Below are 15968 nucleotides of genomic sequence, written 5' to 3' on the forward strand. Positions count from 1 at the left end.
ATAACGTGGATTTGAGACAGTTCACTGTTCACCAGGAACTGAGCTGATACGTAGTTTACTTTAAAATGATGTGCACTTGTGCCTGGACTACAGTGTTTGTTAAGGCTGTGCTTAGAAGCAAGGTTGGCGGGTGGTTGTGGTTTTTATTTTTTTTATTTTTTATTGGCTGTAAATTCTATCTAAGAAACTGGTGAGCTGAAGATCACCTTCATTTACTTGTAAGGACTGTAACTCCTTAGTGTAGTTACATTTAGAAAATATGTTTTCATTCTAGGTATTGCTGTGACAATTTTGGATCTAATGGTTATGGCATTTTTCCTTGGGAAGAAAGGAAAGCCTAATCCATAGAAAACTGTCTCTGCCCTAGGAAACCAGAAATATCTACTGGATTCTTTAATAGGATTGTTATGTTCAGTTATTTGCTCACACAGCTGAGCTTCTAGAAACACCTCTGTATTCAATGGTAACTTTGCTTTCTCTTGAAATCAGTGGGAATCACTATGGATTATTTCTTTGCCAGCCAAAAAAAAAAAAGGCATTTGCATTTTTTAATTGAATATTCTTTTGTGTGAAGCTTTATAGTTAGGCAGCTAAATATAATTTTTATTATCTTCAAAACTGCACTAGTGTGAGCCAGCAGAAACTATTGTTCACTACTGCAGTAATATTATGTCAACTCTCTGCATTTGAATTAGAGTTCTTCATGGCTGCTTCTGGTCAAACTTACAGAAACTAATGACAAAAGAAACAGTAGTAACAAAAGAAACAAAAGACCTTCCTCAATTGCAAATGTGCAAACAATACACACTTTAGAAAACCCCAGTTCCTTAGTCTTGATATTATTTTCAAGAGCAATCAAATTAAAAGGTAACTTGCACTGGTATAGAACTACCATAGGATTAAAGTGTAGAACAAAGATTCAGGGAATTTGAGTATAGCTTTCATCTTTGCCTCTCATTTTCAGTGTAGCCTTGAAAAAGGTTCATGGTATTTGGTTTCTGTTTCTAAAACGAGGAAAGTGCTTGCTTGCGAAACTACGTTACAATATAATTAAATTTCTGTCATATGTAGATTTTAATTTATTTTGAACGTGGGCAGCTGCAAGTTCATGTTGATCAGTGTCCAGACTAATGTGGGCAAAATCGACAGGGAACTTTAGGCAGTGCTAGACTCCTAGAGTGCTATTAATAATGAGAAAAAGTCAACCATGCTTTCCTTCTATTTTAATGTTTATCCAGAAGTTTATTTTTCACACAGTGCATATCTAAATGGAAGGATTGCTTCCTCCACTCTCTCCTTTCTAAGTAATACCCATCATGGTTTTTATGTACACTTTAAAAAAAATGGAGACTTACTGTGTGAATCTCTACAGTTTTAAAGTACAGGGAAATATGAAAACAGCTATTGCCATTTACCTTTTCTTATTGGCACTAGTTCATGTTTGAAAACACCATGTCTAATGCAGAATGCCAAGGTAGGTAGACAAAAAATTCTTGGCTGCTATTAAATGTAAAATTATTATGACCACTAAATACTGCACTACAGCACTAATTAATATGTGTGAAAGTATTGTGTTTTTCCATCCTAAAAAAAAGTATTACCAAATTCACTGTTTGTGATCAGTTTGAATTCAAACAGCAGTTTTCTGTTCCTTTCTCTGTATGCATTGTGTTTATACTTATAAAATAGCATTTTGAGAAGTAACATATGGTATATTCTAAAAATATTGACCTCTTGCAAGTTTTTCCCATCTATATATTTTTAATCCATTTCAATTAACTGAAGCAAGAGACAGTACAAGGAGTTAAATGTTTACCGTGAGAGAACAACATCGGTAATTACTTTGATTTCAGTTCCTTTTGATGTGTATTCAGGGGATGAAGAGGTCAATAATATTATGACCATGCAAATAGAAAAGGGTTCTTTTTGACCATATAAAAAACAGCAAAGGATTATTAAAGCATTAACCTTGATTTTAATGGCCTTGGTTGAGTGGTGAGATCACAATTTGGATGAGCCTGATTATTTACTAAATACAATACATAAATGCAACGGGTTCTTAACACCCATTGCACTCTGGCATTATCGCATTACTGCCATCCTTTGTTGCCTTGCAGACAGGAATATGAAAGCAATCTGTCATGTAGTGAGACTGGCTCCAGAAGCATTTCTCTGATAAGAAGACCCCCTGCCCTTTGCTAGTGTCTGGTCCAGTAGGCTTAGCCATGCGCTTAATCCCCAGAAAGTGGTTCGATTATTGCTGACCAGCAATGGCAAGATAGTTTTTTTTCTCCCCTAGCTATCAACCTTCCATTAATTCCTTAAGCAGAAATGCGGTGCAATCTATATTTCCTTGGCATGTGTCACCCAGATGGTGCACTGCTCATGTTTTCAAATAACCATGCTCCAAAATAACAGAGTTTGAATAATAAATTCCACAAATCCTTCCTGAGAAAGAGGCACAATTCTCCAGAGCTGCATAAACTTTACGCATGATGCTGTAGCTCATCCACATTATGCAGAAAAGTATATATTCTTCTCACAAAGTGAATATTTGTGCCTGTGTTCCTTCATTTAGGGAAGAAAAAGAAAGATACGTGTTTGCTCAAACAGCATAGAACGTATTTAATATTTGATTATGTCTTAAACACTAACCTTAGCTCTCTGGTCAGCTTCACAGAACTTGTCATTTAATATGGCTAAGCTTAAATCCTGTGTGTAGGTCGATGCTGTCAAGCAACCATGACTGTACATTTTGGTATTGATTGGAGTCATTGCAGTAAATTCCTTCTTAACTCACATTCCTTTCCTTCCCAATCCCCTCCCCATAGATAAAAGTGTGAGCGTGTCTCATTCTGTCTGAGGAGATATTTTTCACATTTACAGACAAGCCTGTATGGAGATATATGTGCACAGTCCTCTGTGTGTGTATAGATTCTCCTTCACACATGTAAAGCAAATGCTCCCAATTGCTCCCAGTGTGCTATTTTATCACCTTAAATATTTTCTGCATTTTTTCTTCCATCAGATTTCTTACATTGATATACCTGGACCAGAAGGTAGAAGGATGAAACGTCACCTGGCAATAAACTGTATGCAAGATATGGCTATTTGCTGGTGGTCAGCAACTAGTGATGGGGCATGGCCTTGGTCTCCTATTTCCTGTGAAAGGGACAGAGCCAACCTATTGCTGTTAGGCTGTGCACATGGCAAACTGGAGGTAAAGTTCTGAACTCTATTGTTATGAGATTTTTCAGACTTACTATAACTATTCTGATTAAATGCCTTTTCAGCTAGATAAAAAGAAACAGATATGTTTAAAATGTAAGGGAGAAAAATGATCCGTTCTCATCTTAAAAACAAAATTAATTATTTAGTGAAGAAAAAAAGCACATTATATAGTTTAGTATTTTCACATCAAAACTGGTAATCTAGGAAGTGCAACAAGTGAATTAGGTCTTCAAAATGGAATAGCTATGAGGTTATCACCACTAAAACTTCTTAAACCTGTTTTGGAAACTGTAGCTGTTGCATGCTTCTCCAATGTGATTATTTTACTTAGTCTGCAGTGTTGACCAATGAACATTTCTTAATCTACTTTAAGCATTTTATTATAAGCTTTTAGCTACAAGCAGATGCTGCTTAAATTGTTGTGATGACTATGAATCAGATTAGGGACCTTTTTCTCAAAGAATAATTCAAAATTCCTCATCTACAGGTGGAAATGTACGCTAGAAATTAGGACAGGTCTACAGGCTGACCCTCCTCTTGACACTTGTTTATCTTACATTCTTAGGCATTTCATCTATTTCATTTTTGTTTCATATATTTAAGAATATTTGAATCCAGTTTTTTATGTTTGATATTTAAATGAAGCTCTCTGAGCGTATTTTGAAAAGAACTGTAGATTGAATTTAAAATAGCTAAGCTGTTCTGGACTAGCATCTTCTATAGATGTTACAGAGTGTTTTATTTTCAGATTAGTTTAAGCTACTTCTATTGTGGACTAAAAAGGCACTGACTGGGAGAAGAGCACAAACTTCAGGACCAGCTGTGGGATAGCTGTTCTGTGGTAGCTATTACCGTTTATTTCCCTGAAGGGAAAAACCCAATGTAACATTTTGAAGAAGCTCTCTTGTAAACAACATTCAGTTCTCTTTAATTTGTGAAGATGTACACGTTTTAGCATCTTAGAATTATTACTTTTATAAATAATGTTAATTTCGGTGAGATTTTTTTCCCTTGGGATTTTCTATATATTAAAAGCAAAAGAGAAAATGTAGTTGAGAGAGCTTTCTCATTTCTGCCATTAATCACTGTAGAATTTAAGTGTAAATTACCTCCAGTTCCACCTTCTATTCTTCTTTTCAGCTGATCTCTTCCCACTAGTGATCATCTTCAACTCATCCCTCTCCTCTGCCAGATATACACCTGCAGTTCTCTATTTATACTGCTGCTACGACCAGACACATGTGAAAATGATTCTGGTACTTAAAGCATACATCTGTTCTCTTAAGTTTTTGCAGCCTGGTCTCCTGTGCAAGTTTCATGTTAGGAAACATCATCCTACTCTCAGCTCCAATCTAATTTCTTACCGTAACATCCTTAAGTTCTGAAAATGATATTCCCGTGCCATTCATTTCCTTCCCACGTCTCTGCATTTCTTCCAGGGTGCTCCCTAACGTTGGTTTGCCATCTCTATTTTCTGAGATGTTTTTTGGAGACTCATTTCTTCTATGAAATTCACAGAAGCCACCCCTTTAGTTAAAAGCTTTCTCCTTTCATTTTATATGTTATAGAGAGAGTTCCAAATTACAGCATTGCTCTGCATCTTTCAGCGCACCTTGTTTTATCCTTTTTTTGCTTTAGACTTTAAATTGCTCGAGGCTGAGGCTGTCTAGTGTAGTCCCAAGCACATCACAGGTTCTTAACACAATAATGATAATAAGCATTCCCTGAGCCTTTAGGCCTAAACCATAATCCTTTTAATTTAGCCTATATTGTAATATAAATATAAGGAAATTATTTTAAAAAGCAGAACTACCAAATTTAACTGTTCAGTCTCTTTTTCATCCTTTGCCTACACTTGTCTGTTTTAATTCTAAGCTCCTCACATGACGTTTCTTTTTCTTTGTTTGTCATCAAGATACTAAGGACTATGCCACCGTTTTGGAAAACGTATAGTTATATAATTATGTAGTAATTATTATTTTTGCTGGTTGTAGTCTATTCCATGTATTCATCTCTTGGATGCTTTTTCTGTATATCCTACATGTAACCTACAGTACTGTTTGCTTTTTTTTATTCCTTGTTTTTCTCGTAATTCTTATGGATGGTAGTTAAATTCTCCTTCCCAGACAAGGGATGTCATAACCCAGCAGCTCTAGAATTGTGTCAGTCCCCTGTCTTCTCCCCCAGTGTCTTGGAGGGCAACTTTAACCTAACGCTTTTAGCTTTTGAGGATCATGGGATAACTTAAACTGAGCACAGACATAATTAGCATTTTTGGACAGCTTCTGAACAGTTACTCTGCAGGTCAGGTAGCACAGTGTCTCTGTAAACTTGATTATTTCCCTGTTTTTGCTCCTGCCACTTTACCATTTGTAGTATTCTTCAGGTATGGTCCTGGAAAAAAACATAACGTTCCATCATTATATATGCAAGTAAACTCATATTTATCATATTTTGACCAATACCATGATTTTTTTAACCAGTGAATGATTATTGTCAACAGAAGCATAGGAAGAAGAATGAACATAGACAGTTCTGGAGAAATTATCGAAATTAAATGTGTTAAATTAATGCCACTGACATGTGAAAATAATGGTATCACTTTGGTAAGAAATCGGTTTGTCTAGAATTAAGGAAAAAAAAAACAAACTGCCAATTATCTAGCCCATAAACGTCTAGGTCTTTGGCATATTGAGTTTATGAAAAAGTAAACCTAGCCTGAGAAAACGCATGAGTGCTGCCCAAAGCCTTTTTGCAGCACATTTGTGCTGACCTACAAAAAACACAAAAAGATCTGCCAGGTACTGCCACTTACTGTTGATGCAGAGCAAACGTAAACGATACTGTTTCCTCCCTGGAAGAATTTTGAGTGGTATTTGCTGCCCACCAGAAGACTACTTATTGGGATGAGGACAGGAATAGCCCTGGGACAAGACAGCCCAATCCATTGTCATGTTAATATCCTGTAACTAACTACTCATTATGCACCGAGGTGACTCACATTCACATACAGTGTTGGGGTTTTGTATATTTCAGCAACACTTCAACTTAATGGAGAAAATCCATACTACATTTTCAGTATAGTATATATGTGACTGGAATTGTGCTATACGGCCTTACGTCTTAACATTTGCTGCTAGTAATTCTGAAGGTAGTTGTTATCCTTTTAAAAAGGAACAACTTTTTCCTTGCAAGTCTTGACTTCTTTTACTTTTTTTTTTCCCACTTTTTCCTTCTTTTCTGAAATCTGAAATCAGTAGTTGCTGTGTTGCATGCTGTAGGATTCGGTTAGGAATCCTCCCCTGAAGAAACAGAAGTGCTTTTCTGTTTAATGCACCTGGTGTGTGATGTATGTTGATGTGCATGCGCTCATGCTGCTGCAGCAGTGTTTGTTGAACTTCTGTCTATTTTTGTGTATGTCTTGTTTTCCTCTGATAAACCCATCCATTCTCCAATTTGTGTATTTAATTGTTTCTTTTTTTCTTAAAATACCGATGACCAAGGTTAATTAACTATTTAGGTTGTCTGTCTGTGTAGAAAATGCAGGTATTTTGATTTTGAAAGCAGAAGAGGAATCTTCCAGAGATCATTTCAAACAATTTACTTTGGATAAATAAGATCATATCTGAAATCATCCTTGGATTAAATGCTTTGACAGAAAGTCATGTTAAAGTCAACTTGAATAGCAAATATTAACAAAAATAGCAAAAATTAGTAGGAGGTGATTGTGCCGTGGCTGTTACTGTAGCACTTTGCATTTGTCTTTACCATGTTTATTTTCACTCCTTGTTCTGCTAGAGTACAAATCGCTGAAATTATACTTAGTCTTGTGGAAACAATAATTTTCCTGAGACCATTATTTTTTCACCCAAGATGCAACATTTAATAGTTATTTCATTTACACAGTGCAACAATCTTGTAAAATAAACACATCAGACCTTATGTGAGTGAGCTGTTCTAGTTACTGTAGCAGTCAGAAAAACATCCACATTGTGTGACTGAATAGTCAGATACCTCTCACACGCGGGGAACAAGGATTGTAAAATCCTTGATGTCACCTTTGGTTAGAAGTTCAGTGAATAATACAGGATAAATATTATGATAATATGTTTTGAAAGAAAATAAGAATGTTGGCTGAAGATCTAAATAGAAAAATTGCACTTGGGACTGGAAATCCATTACAGCCAAATAAATAAGCTGGATAGGAGCCTTGTGTTTTTACTGTAGAATAGTTTAAATCCTAGGGTGTTTTGGTGTTTTTCTTCCTTCTTCACAGTGCTGTATTTAAAGCTATTTTACTCTACTGTGCACTACACTTCCCACTTTACATTTCTAATTAAAGTGTTCGTTGTTATTTGGAGCTTCACTGTGTGAAATTTAGCAAGCATTTTTTTTAACATCCATAAAATATATCAAACATTTGTCTCATCCAAAAGACTCACAATCCAGTCACAGCAAGCTTATTTCTGTTCCTTTTGTTTTCTTTTCTTTTTTTTAAAAATCTGCTTGGTAAGCCAATTTTCTGCTTAAGAACTACTGTTAAAAACTTGCATTTGTTTTGACATGTGGACTTTATCCTTTCCCAGTACTCTATGCAGAATACTTCAATTTTAAGTGTTCAGAGATTTGCACTGAAGAGAGTAATACCACTTACACAAGCTAGTGCTATCATTTCTTTCAAACATTAAAGGAAGAAGGTATGTTAACTAGCACAGTTCAGTTCCCATAATTATCAAGACTGTCAGGTTCCTTTACTTGGATTGATATGATTTCTGAGTTAGGATTTGAGAAGCTGGCACACATAGTGTCGGTCTTACAGCTGATCAGCTGATGCAGGGCACAGGCCAGTACTGCAGGGGCAAAATTGTACAAATGTGCACTAGTGGGGCTTGACTACTGTGTTCATAAGGGAAATGTGCATAAATTATGTGGATACTTTTAAAATATGTTTGCTAGGCTTCTGTAGTATACTTGTCACTGAACTAAAAAGGATTTAAAAAATATATTTATTTACAGAAAGTAATTGGATTTACTTCATGCAAAATACTTCCAGAAAGCTTCTTTTGAAATCCAAGGTTAAATGATTGGACCAAGATTTATGGACTAAAAAGCAGTGTGATTTTATGACTTGATCTTTCTAGCCTGCCCCCTCCACAGTTCTGACAGTTGTCCTACTCACAGTTGATGAAACTTCTACAGCTTTAGCCTTCACTTTTCCCATGATAATGTCGGTTTTGTTAAATGAAAGATATACTGCTATGGTAATGCTCTCCTTAGAGTTTAGAACTGCTTGCCAGGAAGGAATTACATTGGATTCCTTCAGATGGACTGCTAGAACACTGTGTTGACTAGCATATTTCTACTTACCACGTAGATAAAGAGCTGGCGGGCAATGGAGTACCATCTTCATGGAAAAAAATGTGCTTTGATTGCAAGTCCTTATATTTCTTAGATTCATAGAATTGTATGATGGTTTGGTTTGGAAGGGACTTAAAGACCATCAAGTTCAAAGCCTGTGCCGTGGGCTGGTTGCCACCCACCAGCTCAGGCTGCCCATGGCCTCATTCAACCTGGCCTTGAATGCTTCTGGCAATGGGGCACCTACAGCTTCTCTGGGCAGCAGTGCCAGGGGCTCACCACCCTCTGAGTAAAGAATTGCTTCCTTGTATCTCATCTAATTTTACCCTCTTTTTGTTCAAATCCATTATCCGTTGTCCTATCACTACACGCCCTGATAAAGAGTCCCTCCCCATCTTTCCTGCAGGCCCCCTTTAAGTACTGGAAGGCCTGGAAGGAATGCTTTTTTTCCAGAAGTGTTATCTTAGCCTCATTAACATGGTTTTGTAGTTGCATGTCTCTGCTTCAGTTCTTCAGTTAGTGACATGAGCAATTATTAATAAAAGTAAAATTTCTGACAGAGAAACTCAAATCTTCCCTCTCAGATGAAAGAGAATATCCTTTCCCCCCCCTTACAGTGCCAAATACCAGTTACATTCAGGAAAATTGGAAACCAGAACAAAGAGGTCTTGCTACTCTTCCTTCAAGAGGCAAATGAGGCCACCGATGCGTGAGAAGCAGTTTATCGGTTCCAATCTAAGGAGAAATGCTTCTGTTGTTTTCAGCCAGTGGCTTCTAGAAAGTTTCCTTTAAGTTTTGTTTAAAACATTATGTCAAAACTTATGTTGTGTAAAGTAGCAAATAGTCTTCCTTTCCTCTCAGGAATATTTCCCTAGTATATAATTTCTTTATATACAGCAACCAACCCTGCCCTAGACTTCATTTCAAGGATCTACTTTCTAAATTATGTGCAGGTAGGAAACTTCTCATCTCAAATTAGGCCTTCCAAAATGTAAAATTTTGCTTTCTTTTAAATTCAAATTAGCAAGCAATATGTTATCCCTTTTGCAATAACATGACAGAACAAAATTACTAGACTTGGCTTAGTTGCTGTCTTTCAAATAATTAGATGGCAACATTTGTTTTTCTATTACTGTTTCTGTTGCTGTTTTCCAGCAGTCACTTCTATGGTGCTGAAAAACCCACAATTCCCATGAGTTCTTCTCTGTTGTCTTTATCTTCAAGTCCAGTCTCTCTTCAGAATTTAATGTTGCTTTCAGTCTTTCATCTCTCATATGCACAATTATTGGATAATTATTATTGAATTAGTGGGTCTTCATGACCTTGTAGGTGGTGAGGTGTCCAGAGAGGAACACCGGTTTGGAATCAAAATATGTAGGTAAATAATGTGGTGCATTCAAATGTGCCACAGGAAGACAGAAACGTGAGTCTCAGGGGGCCTCAAGGCTCATTTCACTTAAGTTCTGAAGCTTTGAAGACTTGCTTGGACAAGATTTCTATTTCACATATTTGAAAGGCAGCTATCTGGATCTCTGTGTGTAGTCAGAACGAATGACACTTCACCTTGTCTTTATTTGGGGTTACAGAGCTCTGTAGTCAAAGCAATTCTTTGTCTAGGTTTCCTTTACAGGGTGTCTTACTTGGCAATTTAACATGCTAATAAGCTACATGTTTTAAGTAGATCTAAAACCCAACTTCTGAACAGCAGCCACTGCATGTTTTGTGGACTTAGCCTCTGCAGCTAGCAATTTAAGTCACTGGTAAGCAAATGGCACAGGTGAGGTTTTCAGCCTATATAGCTGATTTAAACTCTTATTCAGTGTATATTTTCTTTGATCACTGCTCCTGATTGAGATCAGATTATCTGGTTTTCACAAGTTGGGTGCACTGGCTTCTCTATGAGATGCTTTCACATCTGATGCTCTGTTTCTTGCCTATTAAGTAGTTCTTAGTATGTCCCTAATGACTTATACTAGCTAGGACTTCTGTATTAACAGGCAACTAGTTTGCAGTCACAGAATTACAATGATTTTTTCATGCTTTTAAATGAGAAGCTCTTTTGCTCACAAAATATGTAAACATCCTAATCAGTCTGATCAGCATCCCAAATTAATTTGTTGCTTCTGAAGTAATGGGTGATATGCCAAAGAAAAACTTAATTTCTTACTCTTACTTTACAAGTTGAAAGGCTAAATTGCATGTCCAGTTAGTCCTGTGATCTGTGGAAATCAACTTTAAACTGTTTAAGTATACTGTGCATGTTTGTTTTCACTCTGAAGTTTCCAGGTTTCTCCATCACTGTTTTTGCTCTCTCTTTTCGTAAATGGTACTTGCATACCACCTAGACTCAAAAGGAGGAGTTTTAGTGTCAGGTCAGAAACTTTATTTTGTGAATAATGCCATGGGTATACTTGAGGGTGAGGTTTGCCTCAGTTTAACATTTTCCATTTCTAGGAAAGCCTATTTCCTATCTCTTTCAGACAAATAGCTTTTTATAAACCGTTTGTAACTTAACTACAACTAGTACTTCTCCTACGCTTTCTCTGCTACAGACCTCTACAATACCTCTTTCAGATACATGAGTCTGCATTGGACTCCGCTGTTGCCTCTTTCATTATTGTATTTCTCATGTTTTTACACTACAAATTCTTTCTCCTGCCAGCTGCCGTCTTTGGTTCATACTCTGCCTTTGTGATCCACTTTGTTCAACCTTCAGGTACCTCTAAACAGTATTTCTTCTCTGCTATAGCTAATTGTATGGCACCAGAAAGGATCTACCACCTATTTGTTTGGCAATGTGTAGTGTGCATTGTTTAAACATGCCATTGTTTCCACCACCACAGTATAATATTTTCTGTTACCATGGCCAAGAGCGAATGATCAAAAATGATCTATATATGATGCTTAGAGTAGTCTATTATAAATATTTCAAGATATTTTGAGATTTTTCCCTCACACTTTTTGGGAATAATCAGCCTTTCTTTGATATGTCAGCTGCTCATTTCTCCTCTAGTTAGACTGTTAGGACTCTCCCTTCTTTTATCTTCAATGCTGCTAACCCATTATGTTTCCTGAGTAAAAAACATATGTCTCAAACTCTATAGCAATGAATTAGCCTTTTAAAAGCCTGAATGACAGATTTAGTAACTTGTTTTATCTTACTGAGCCATGAAAGATCTGTCTAATTTTAAATTGTCAAAGTTAAGAATACTTTTTTACATATAACCATCAAAGCACTTTGGATTTTTTACAGGTTCTGAGTTATGTCCGTACAGAATGGGATCCACTTGATGCTAGCTTCAGCACTAAGGAGCCTTACCAGATTCACACAGTTGAGCATTCCATCTCTGCAGATAAAGAGCCCATGGCTGACAGCTGCATCTACAGTTGTGTTAGAAACAAAATTCGGTGTGCAGCAGTCACCAGAATACCACTACAGTCAAAGGCCATCAGCTGCTGCAGAAATATTACAGAAGAGAAATTAGTCCTGGGCTGTGAGGATTCATCAATAATTCTGTATGATGCCTACAACCAAGCAACTCTGTTAGCTCAAGCAAAACTATTGCCTGAATTAATATCCTACCACCCTTCTGGAGCCATATTCCTGGTTGGCAGCTCTCAAGGGGAGCTGCAGATTTTCGACACGGCACTGTCCCCTGTTAAAATTCAGCTCTTGGCAGATGACTATTCACCTGAGGCAACTCTGCAATTCAGCAAACACTTTGACGTGTCTAGCAGCCTCATCCAGATCCAGTGGGCTGCTGCTCAAGCTGCATCTTCCAGCACTGATGGAGTAGATGTTTACGATCTTATGTTTCTTAGGTTTGACAAAGGACCCTTAGGAGTACTTCACTTTAAACTTGGTAAGTTGCTGAGCACATCTATCAAGCCTTTATAGGTTCATAGGTACATTAGGTTGGAAAGGACCAACAAAATCATCTAGTCATCATCCTCCTATCACCATCCCAAAACACACCTCACAAGTTTTATTGTAGTTTGAAAACAGCACCTTCATTTTAGATAGATGGGACCAAAACCTTAAAACCACACCATTCCAGTGATCTCTGGAAGATGCAAACCAAGGAGTTCATTGTGTTTCACAATTATTATATATACCTTTTCTTGTGATGTCTGATATCAGAGTCAGGATCCTATTATTTTTCTGCCTAACAGTTTCTCATATCAAAAATTATTTTTATCTGTAGTTTACAATTGTAGGTATAGTATTCATTCTATGTTAATACCTGTAATATACCAAAATAAGCTATATGTCACAATAGGATAGTAATGCTGTTCTCTTTCCTAAACAAATTATTTTTGTGTATAATTCAACTGTCTTTTCCATTACAGTGTATATTCTTTTTCAGTACTGTCTTTTTTCTGACCTTGGAACATGAAGTTACATTATTTTTTCCTTTTAAAACTTCACACGAGAAGGAAGATTTTCATAACTTTCAAAGTTTAGTGTCTCAAATAATTTACCAGAAGTTGTGAATAAAAGAAGAAAGTAATAATAGTCATTAGAATTTATTAGCACTTCTCATTTTAGGTTTAAGGAGGCTTTAAGAGAGTAAAACTGTAACTAACTTCAATTTACAAACAGAATAACGAGAGTAAAGGAAAGTTGGAAGGCTTTTTAAGAGTTACATGAGGAGGCAGTAGCTGAACTAAGAATAAAACCCCCGTGGTTCATCATCATTGAGAACTGCATTCATTCGATTCAAGTCAAGCAAGTTACAGTGGTGCAGACACAGTGTGAGAGCTAAAAAAACAATCATGCTTAAACCTTCTGACTACCAGTCCAGTGTTTCTCAATGGCAGACAGCCATTTCAAGTATACTTTGTCCTGGAAAATTTCAGTACTTTGCCCGTGGTCTGCCCAAGAATTAAGAATTTCCTCTATAGATCTTTACAGGAGCTTGCTTAGGTTGTTTTTTTCTTTTTGTGTTGTGTTTTTTTTTGTCTTTTTTTTTTTTATAGTAGCTATTTTATATAAATCTATTGTGATTAGGAAGGCACCTATTTTTGGAAAATTAGGTGTCTGCAAAGTTTGAAACTCATTTGTGATATGCACATGCTTTTGTGTGGGAAAAATCCTGTCTAAAAGTATTGCGGGTCTAGACATTTAAAAATCTGACTTTAACAAACCTTTACTACATATAACACTGCAAAAAGATAAATTAATATCACCAAGAAAAACATTATATAGTTTTAAAATAGCTGATAGATTATTACTTTTATCCAAAATTGCTGTTAAAAATATTTACAGATTACCATTTATTTTGAGATAATTCAACTGTATTGTGTTCAGTGACAGGTTTAATGGTTGCAGAGCCCCCCCCGAACACTAATTAAAACAGCTATTTGATGCTTTTGTGCATGTTGGCCATTAAAAAAGCATCCTCTAAATTACCTCTTACCTGTCAAGCAGAAGGCACTCTACCCACATCTACCTTGCTTTTCTTCAGTCCTCCCTTGTGGGGTTTACTCACAACAGCTTTCCAAAAAGCACAGCTTTTCCCTTGCTATCTTTAGCACATTTATGTTCTTACGGAGGCAGCAGGCTCTCAGTGCAGGGATTTAGAGGCCTTTCCTGCTAATTGCCAGCTTGTAAACTTAATTGGACTGTCTCCCTGGGCACCGTTCCTAAATCAATTAGACAGTGAGTTGGCCGTCACCTCTTTTTCCCAAGTAGGTTGCCCGGAAGCACCACCCAAGAGAAGTCAAGCATCCAAATAAATGGGAAGCTGTTGACCTCTATGGCTGAAAGTTATCACGTTTTAAAATTCATTCTTTATAATTACTGTAAAATCTCTTTCTCCATCCATCCCTACCTCCTCCGCTCCAGTGTAGTGTGCAGAAACATGCTGTTCTCTGTTGCATTCCGGTCTTCAGCTTCACCAGTCAGTTTTCCACAGATAAATGGAATTTTCATACAGTGGGTAGAATTGCTGTTGCTGGTGTTTTGTTTTGTTTTGTCTTTATACATACATACATATATATTATTGTTAATAGATTTACAAACTAACACACAGAAAATTTTCCAGGCAGTACTGCAGAGTTTGTGAAGGTTTTATTCTGTGGTAGTAGCATTAATCCACTACTTTTTTTAGAATAAACTATTCTTACTGGCACTGGGAACACTTCTATTTTTGCCATTCCAAAAAGCCCAATACTTTTGGATCCACAGCTGTTGCATCATACATAGCATTTTCTTTAATTTCTTCAAGCAAAGAAAGATCTCATAGAATGCAGATGGAAGTAAGCCATATAATTGATTCTGGAATGTGTAGTTATACTGAATCACTGTATTTGTGTGGCACTTTAAGAGATGTCTCTTCTCTTGAATACACGGAGTTCCATAGTCCTTTGTTTTTATCATTTATAAATTATATCAACATTACTTGACTTGTTTCTCATAAAAGTCTGTTGGAAAATACATTTTTAACTTCCAGCTGCCATATTATGATATTGGACAAGATCTATGGATCCTGTGTTGTGATGTCTAGGTAGATTTATTTCAGAACAAGGTTCATTTTAAATTTACCCTCAAACACTAATGTCAGATATTTTTGTTGTCTAATGCCAAATTCATTTTAAAAAACATTATGGCTTCTTGTCATTAATGTAAACCCAGCCCATGGATGATCCTAGACTTGGTACTTGTGCCAGTGGTTCAGCACTGCTGGCCTAGACAGACATTTAATATCTAATATTACATTTAATTAGCGTGCAAATAAGTGTTTGTATCTTCATTTAGTGATTAATGTGAAGATTTCCCAACTTGTATATTGCTTTAAAAATATTAAAGTAGAATAAATTCTATTATAACAGTTAGATATTATCAGAGATGTACACAAATTAAACATAGATTGTACACAATATAATGTCCATTGTATTTCATTATTTGCATATATGAAAGACTATAGACAAACATATATTTTCTTTAATAATGCTACAAAATTAAATCTATATCTATTACAAATATATATCTGTATATGTACATATTCAGATATATACATAATATCAGGTCTATATTTGCAAATTGTCAGCAGGCTGTCTGACCTGAACCTAGAGTCAGATGGGTCTTTTTCCACTTTTATTTCTCTGTTCCTATTTTCCATCACATCCATCAGATTATTCTTAAAATCCATATTGAAATATGTTTCTCATCAGAATGTTTTCCTTAAAATTAGTTTTCACAAACACCATCAGAATGTAGATTAAGATTTTTTTAAATAAATGCATGCTTTATTTTCAGAGAGGGAAACAGGGCATTTATTTGGGTTTTGTTTGTTTTTTCCTGATATTTGGAGCATTAGTGACAAAGAATACATTACCACAGTGATGCAAAGGAAGGAAGAAGTACTAAAATGCTT

At 36.1% G+C, this 15968-nt stretch overlaps 1 protein-coding gene across 1 annotated transcript in view; it reads left to right on the forward strand.

Annotated features, from left to right (window-relative positions):
- WDPCP (WD repeat containing planar cell polarity effector) overlaps positions 1-15968 on the forward strand; it is a 96526-nt gene that overhangs the window by 20505 nt on the left and 60053 nt on the right. Inside the window, exons 8-9 of the mRNA XM_065739591.1 lie at positions 3029-3220; positions 11843-12452. Of these exons, the coding sequence (XP_065595663.1) occupies positions 3029-3220; positions 11843-12452 (802 nt within the window). The remainder of the gene's footprint in view (positions 1-3028; positions 3221-11842; positions 12453-15968) is intronic.

Source organism: Cyrtonyx montezumae, unplaced genomic scaffold, assembly GCF_038088225.1.
Source record: "Cyrtonyx montezumae isolate F1298 unplaced genomic scaffold, pur_monq_1.0 scaffold_24, whole genome shotgun sequence".
NCBI lineage: Eukaryota > Metazoa > Chordata > Aves > Galliformes > Odontophoridae > Cyrtonyx > Cyrtonyx montezumae.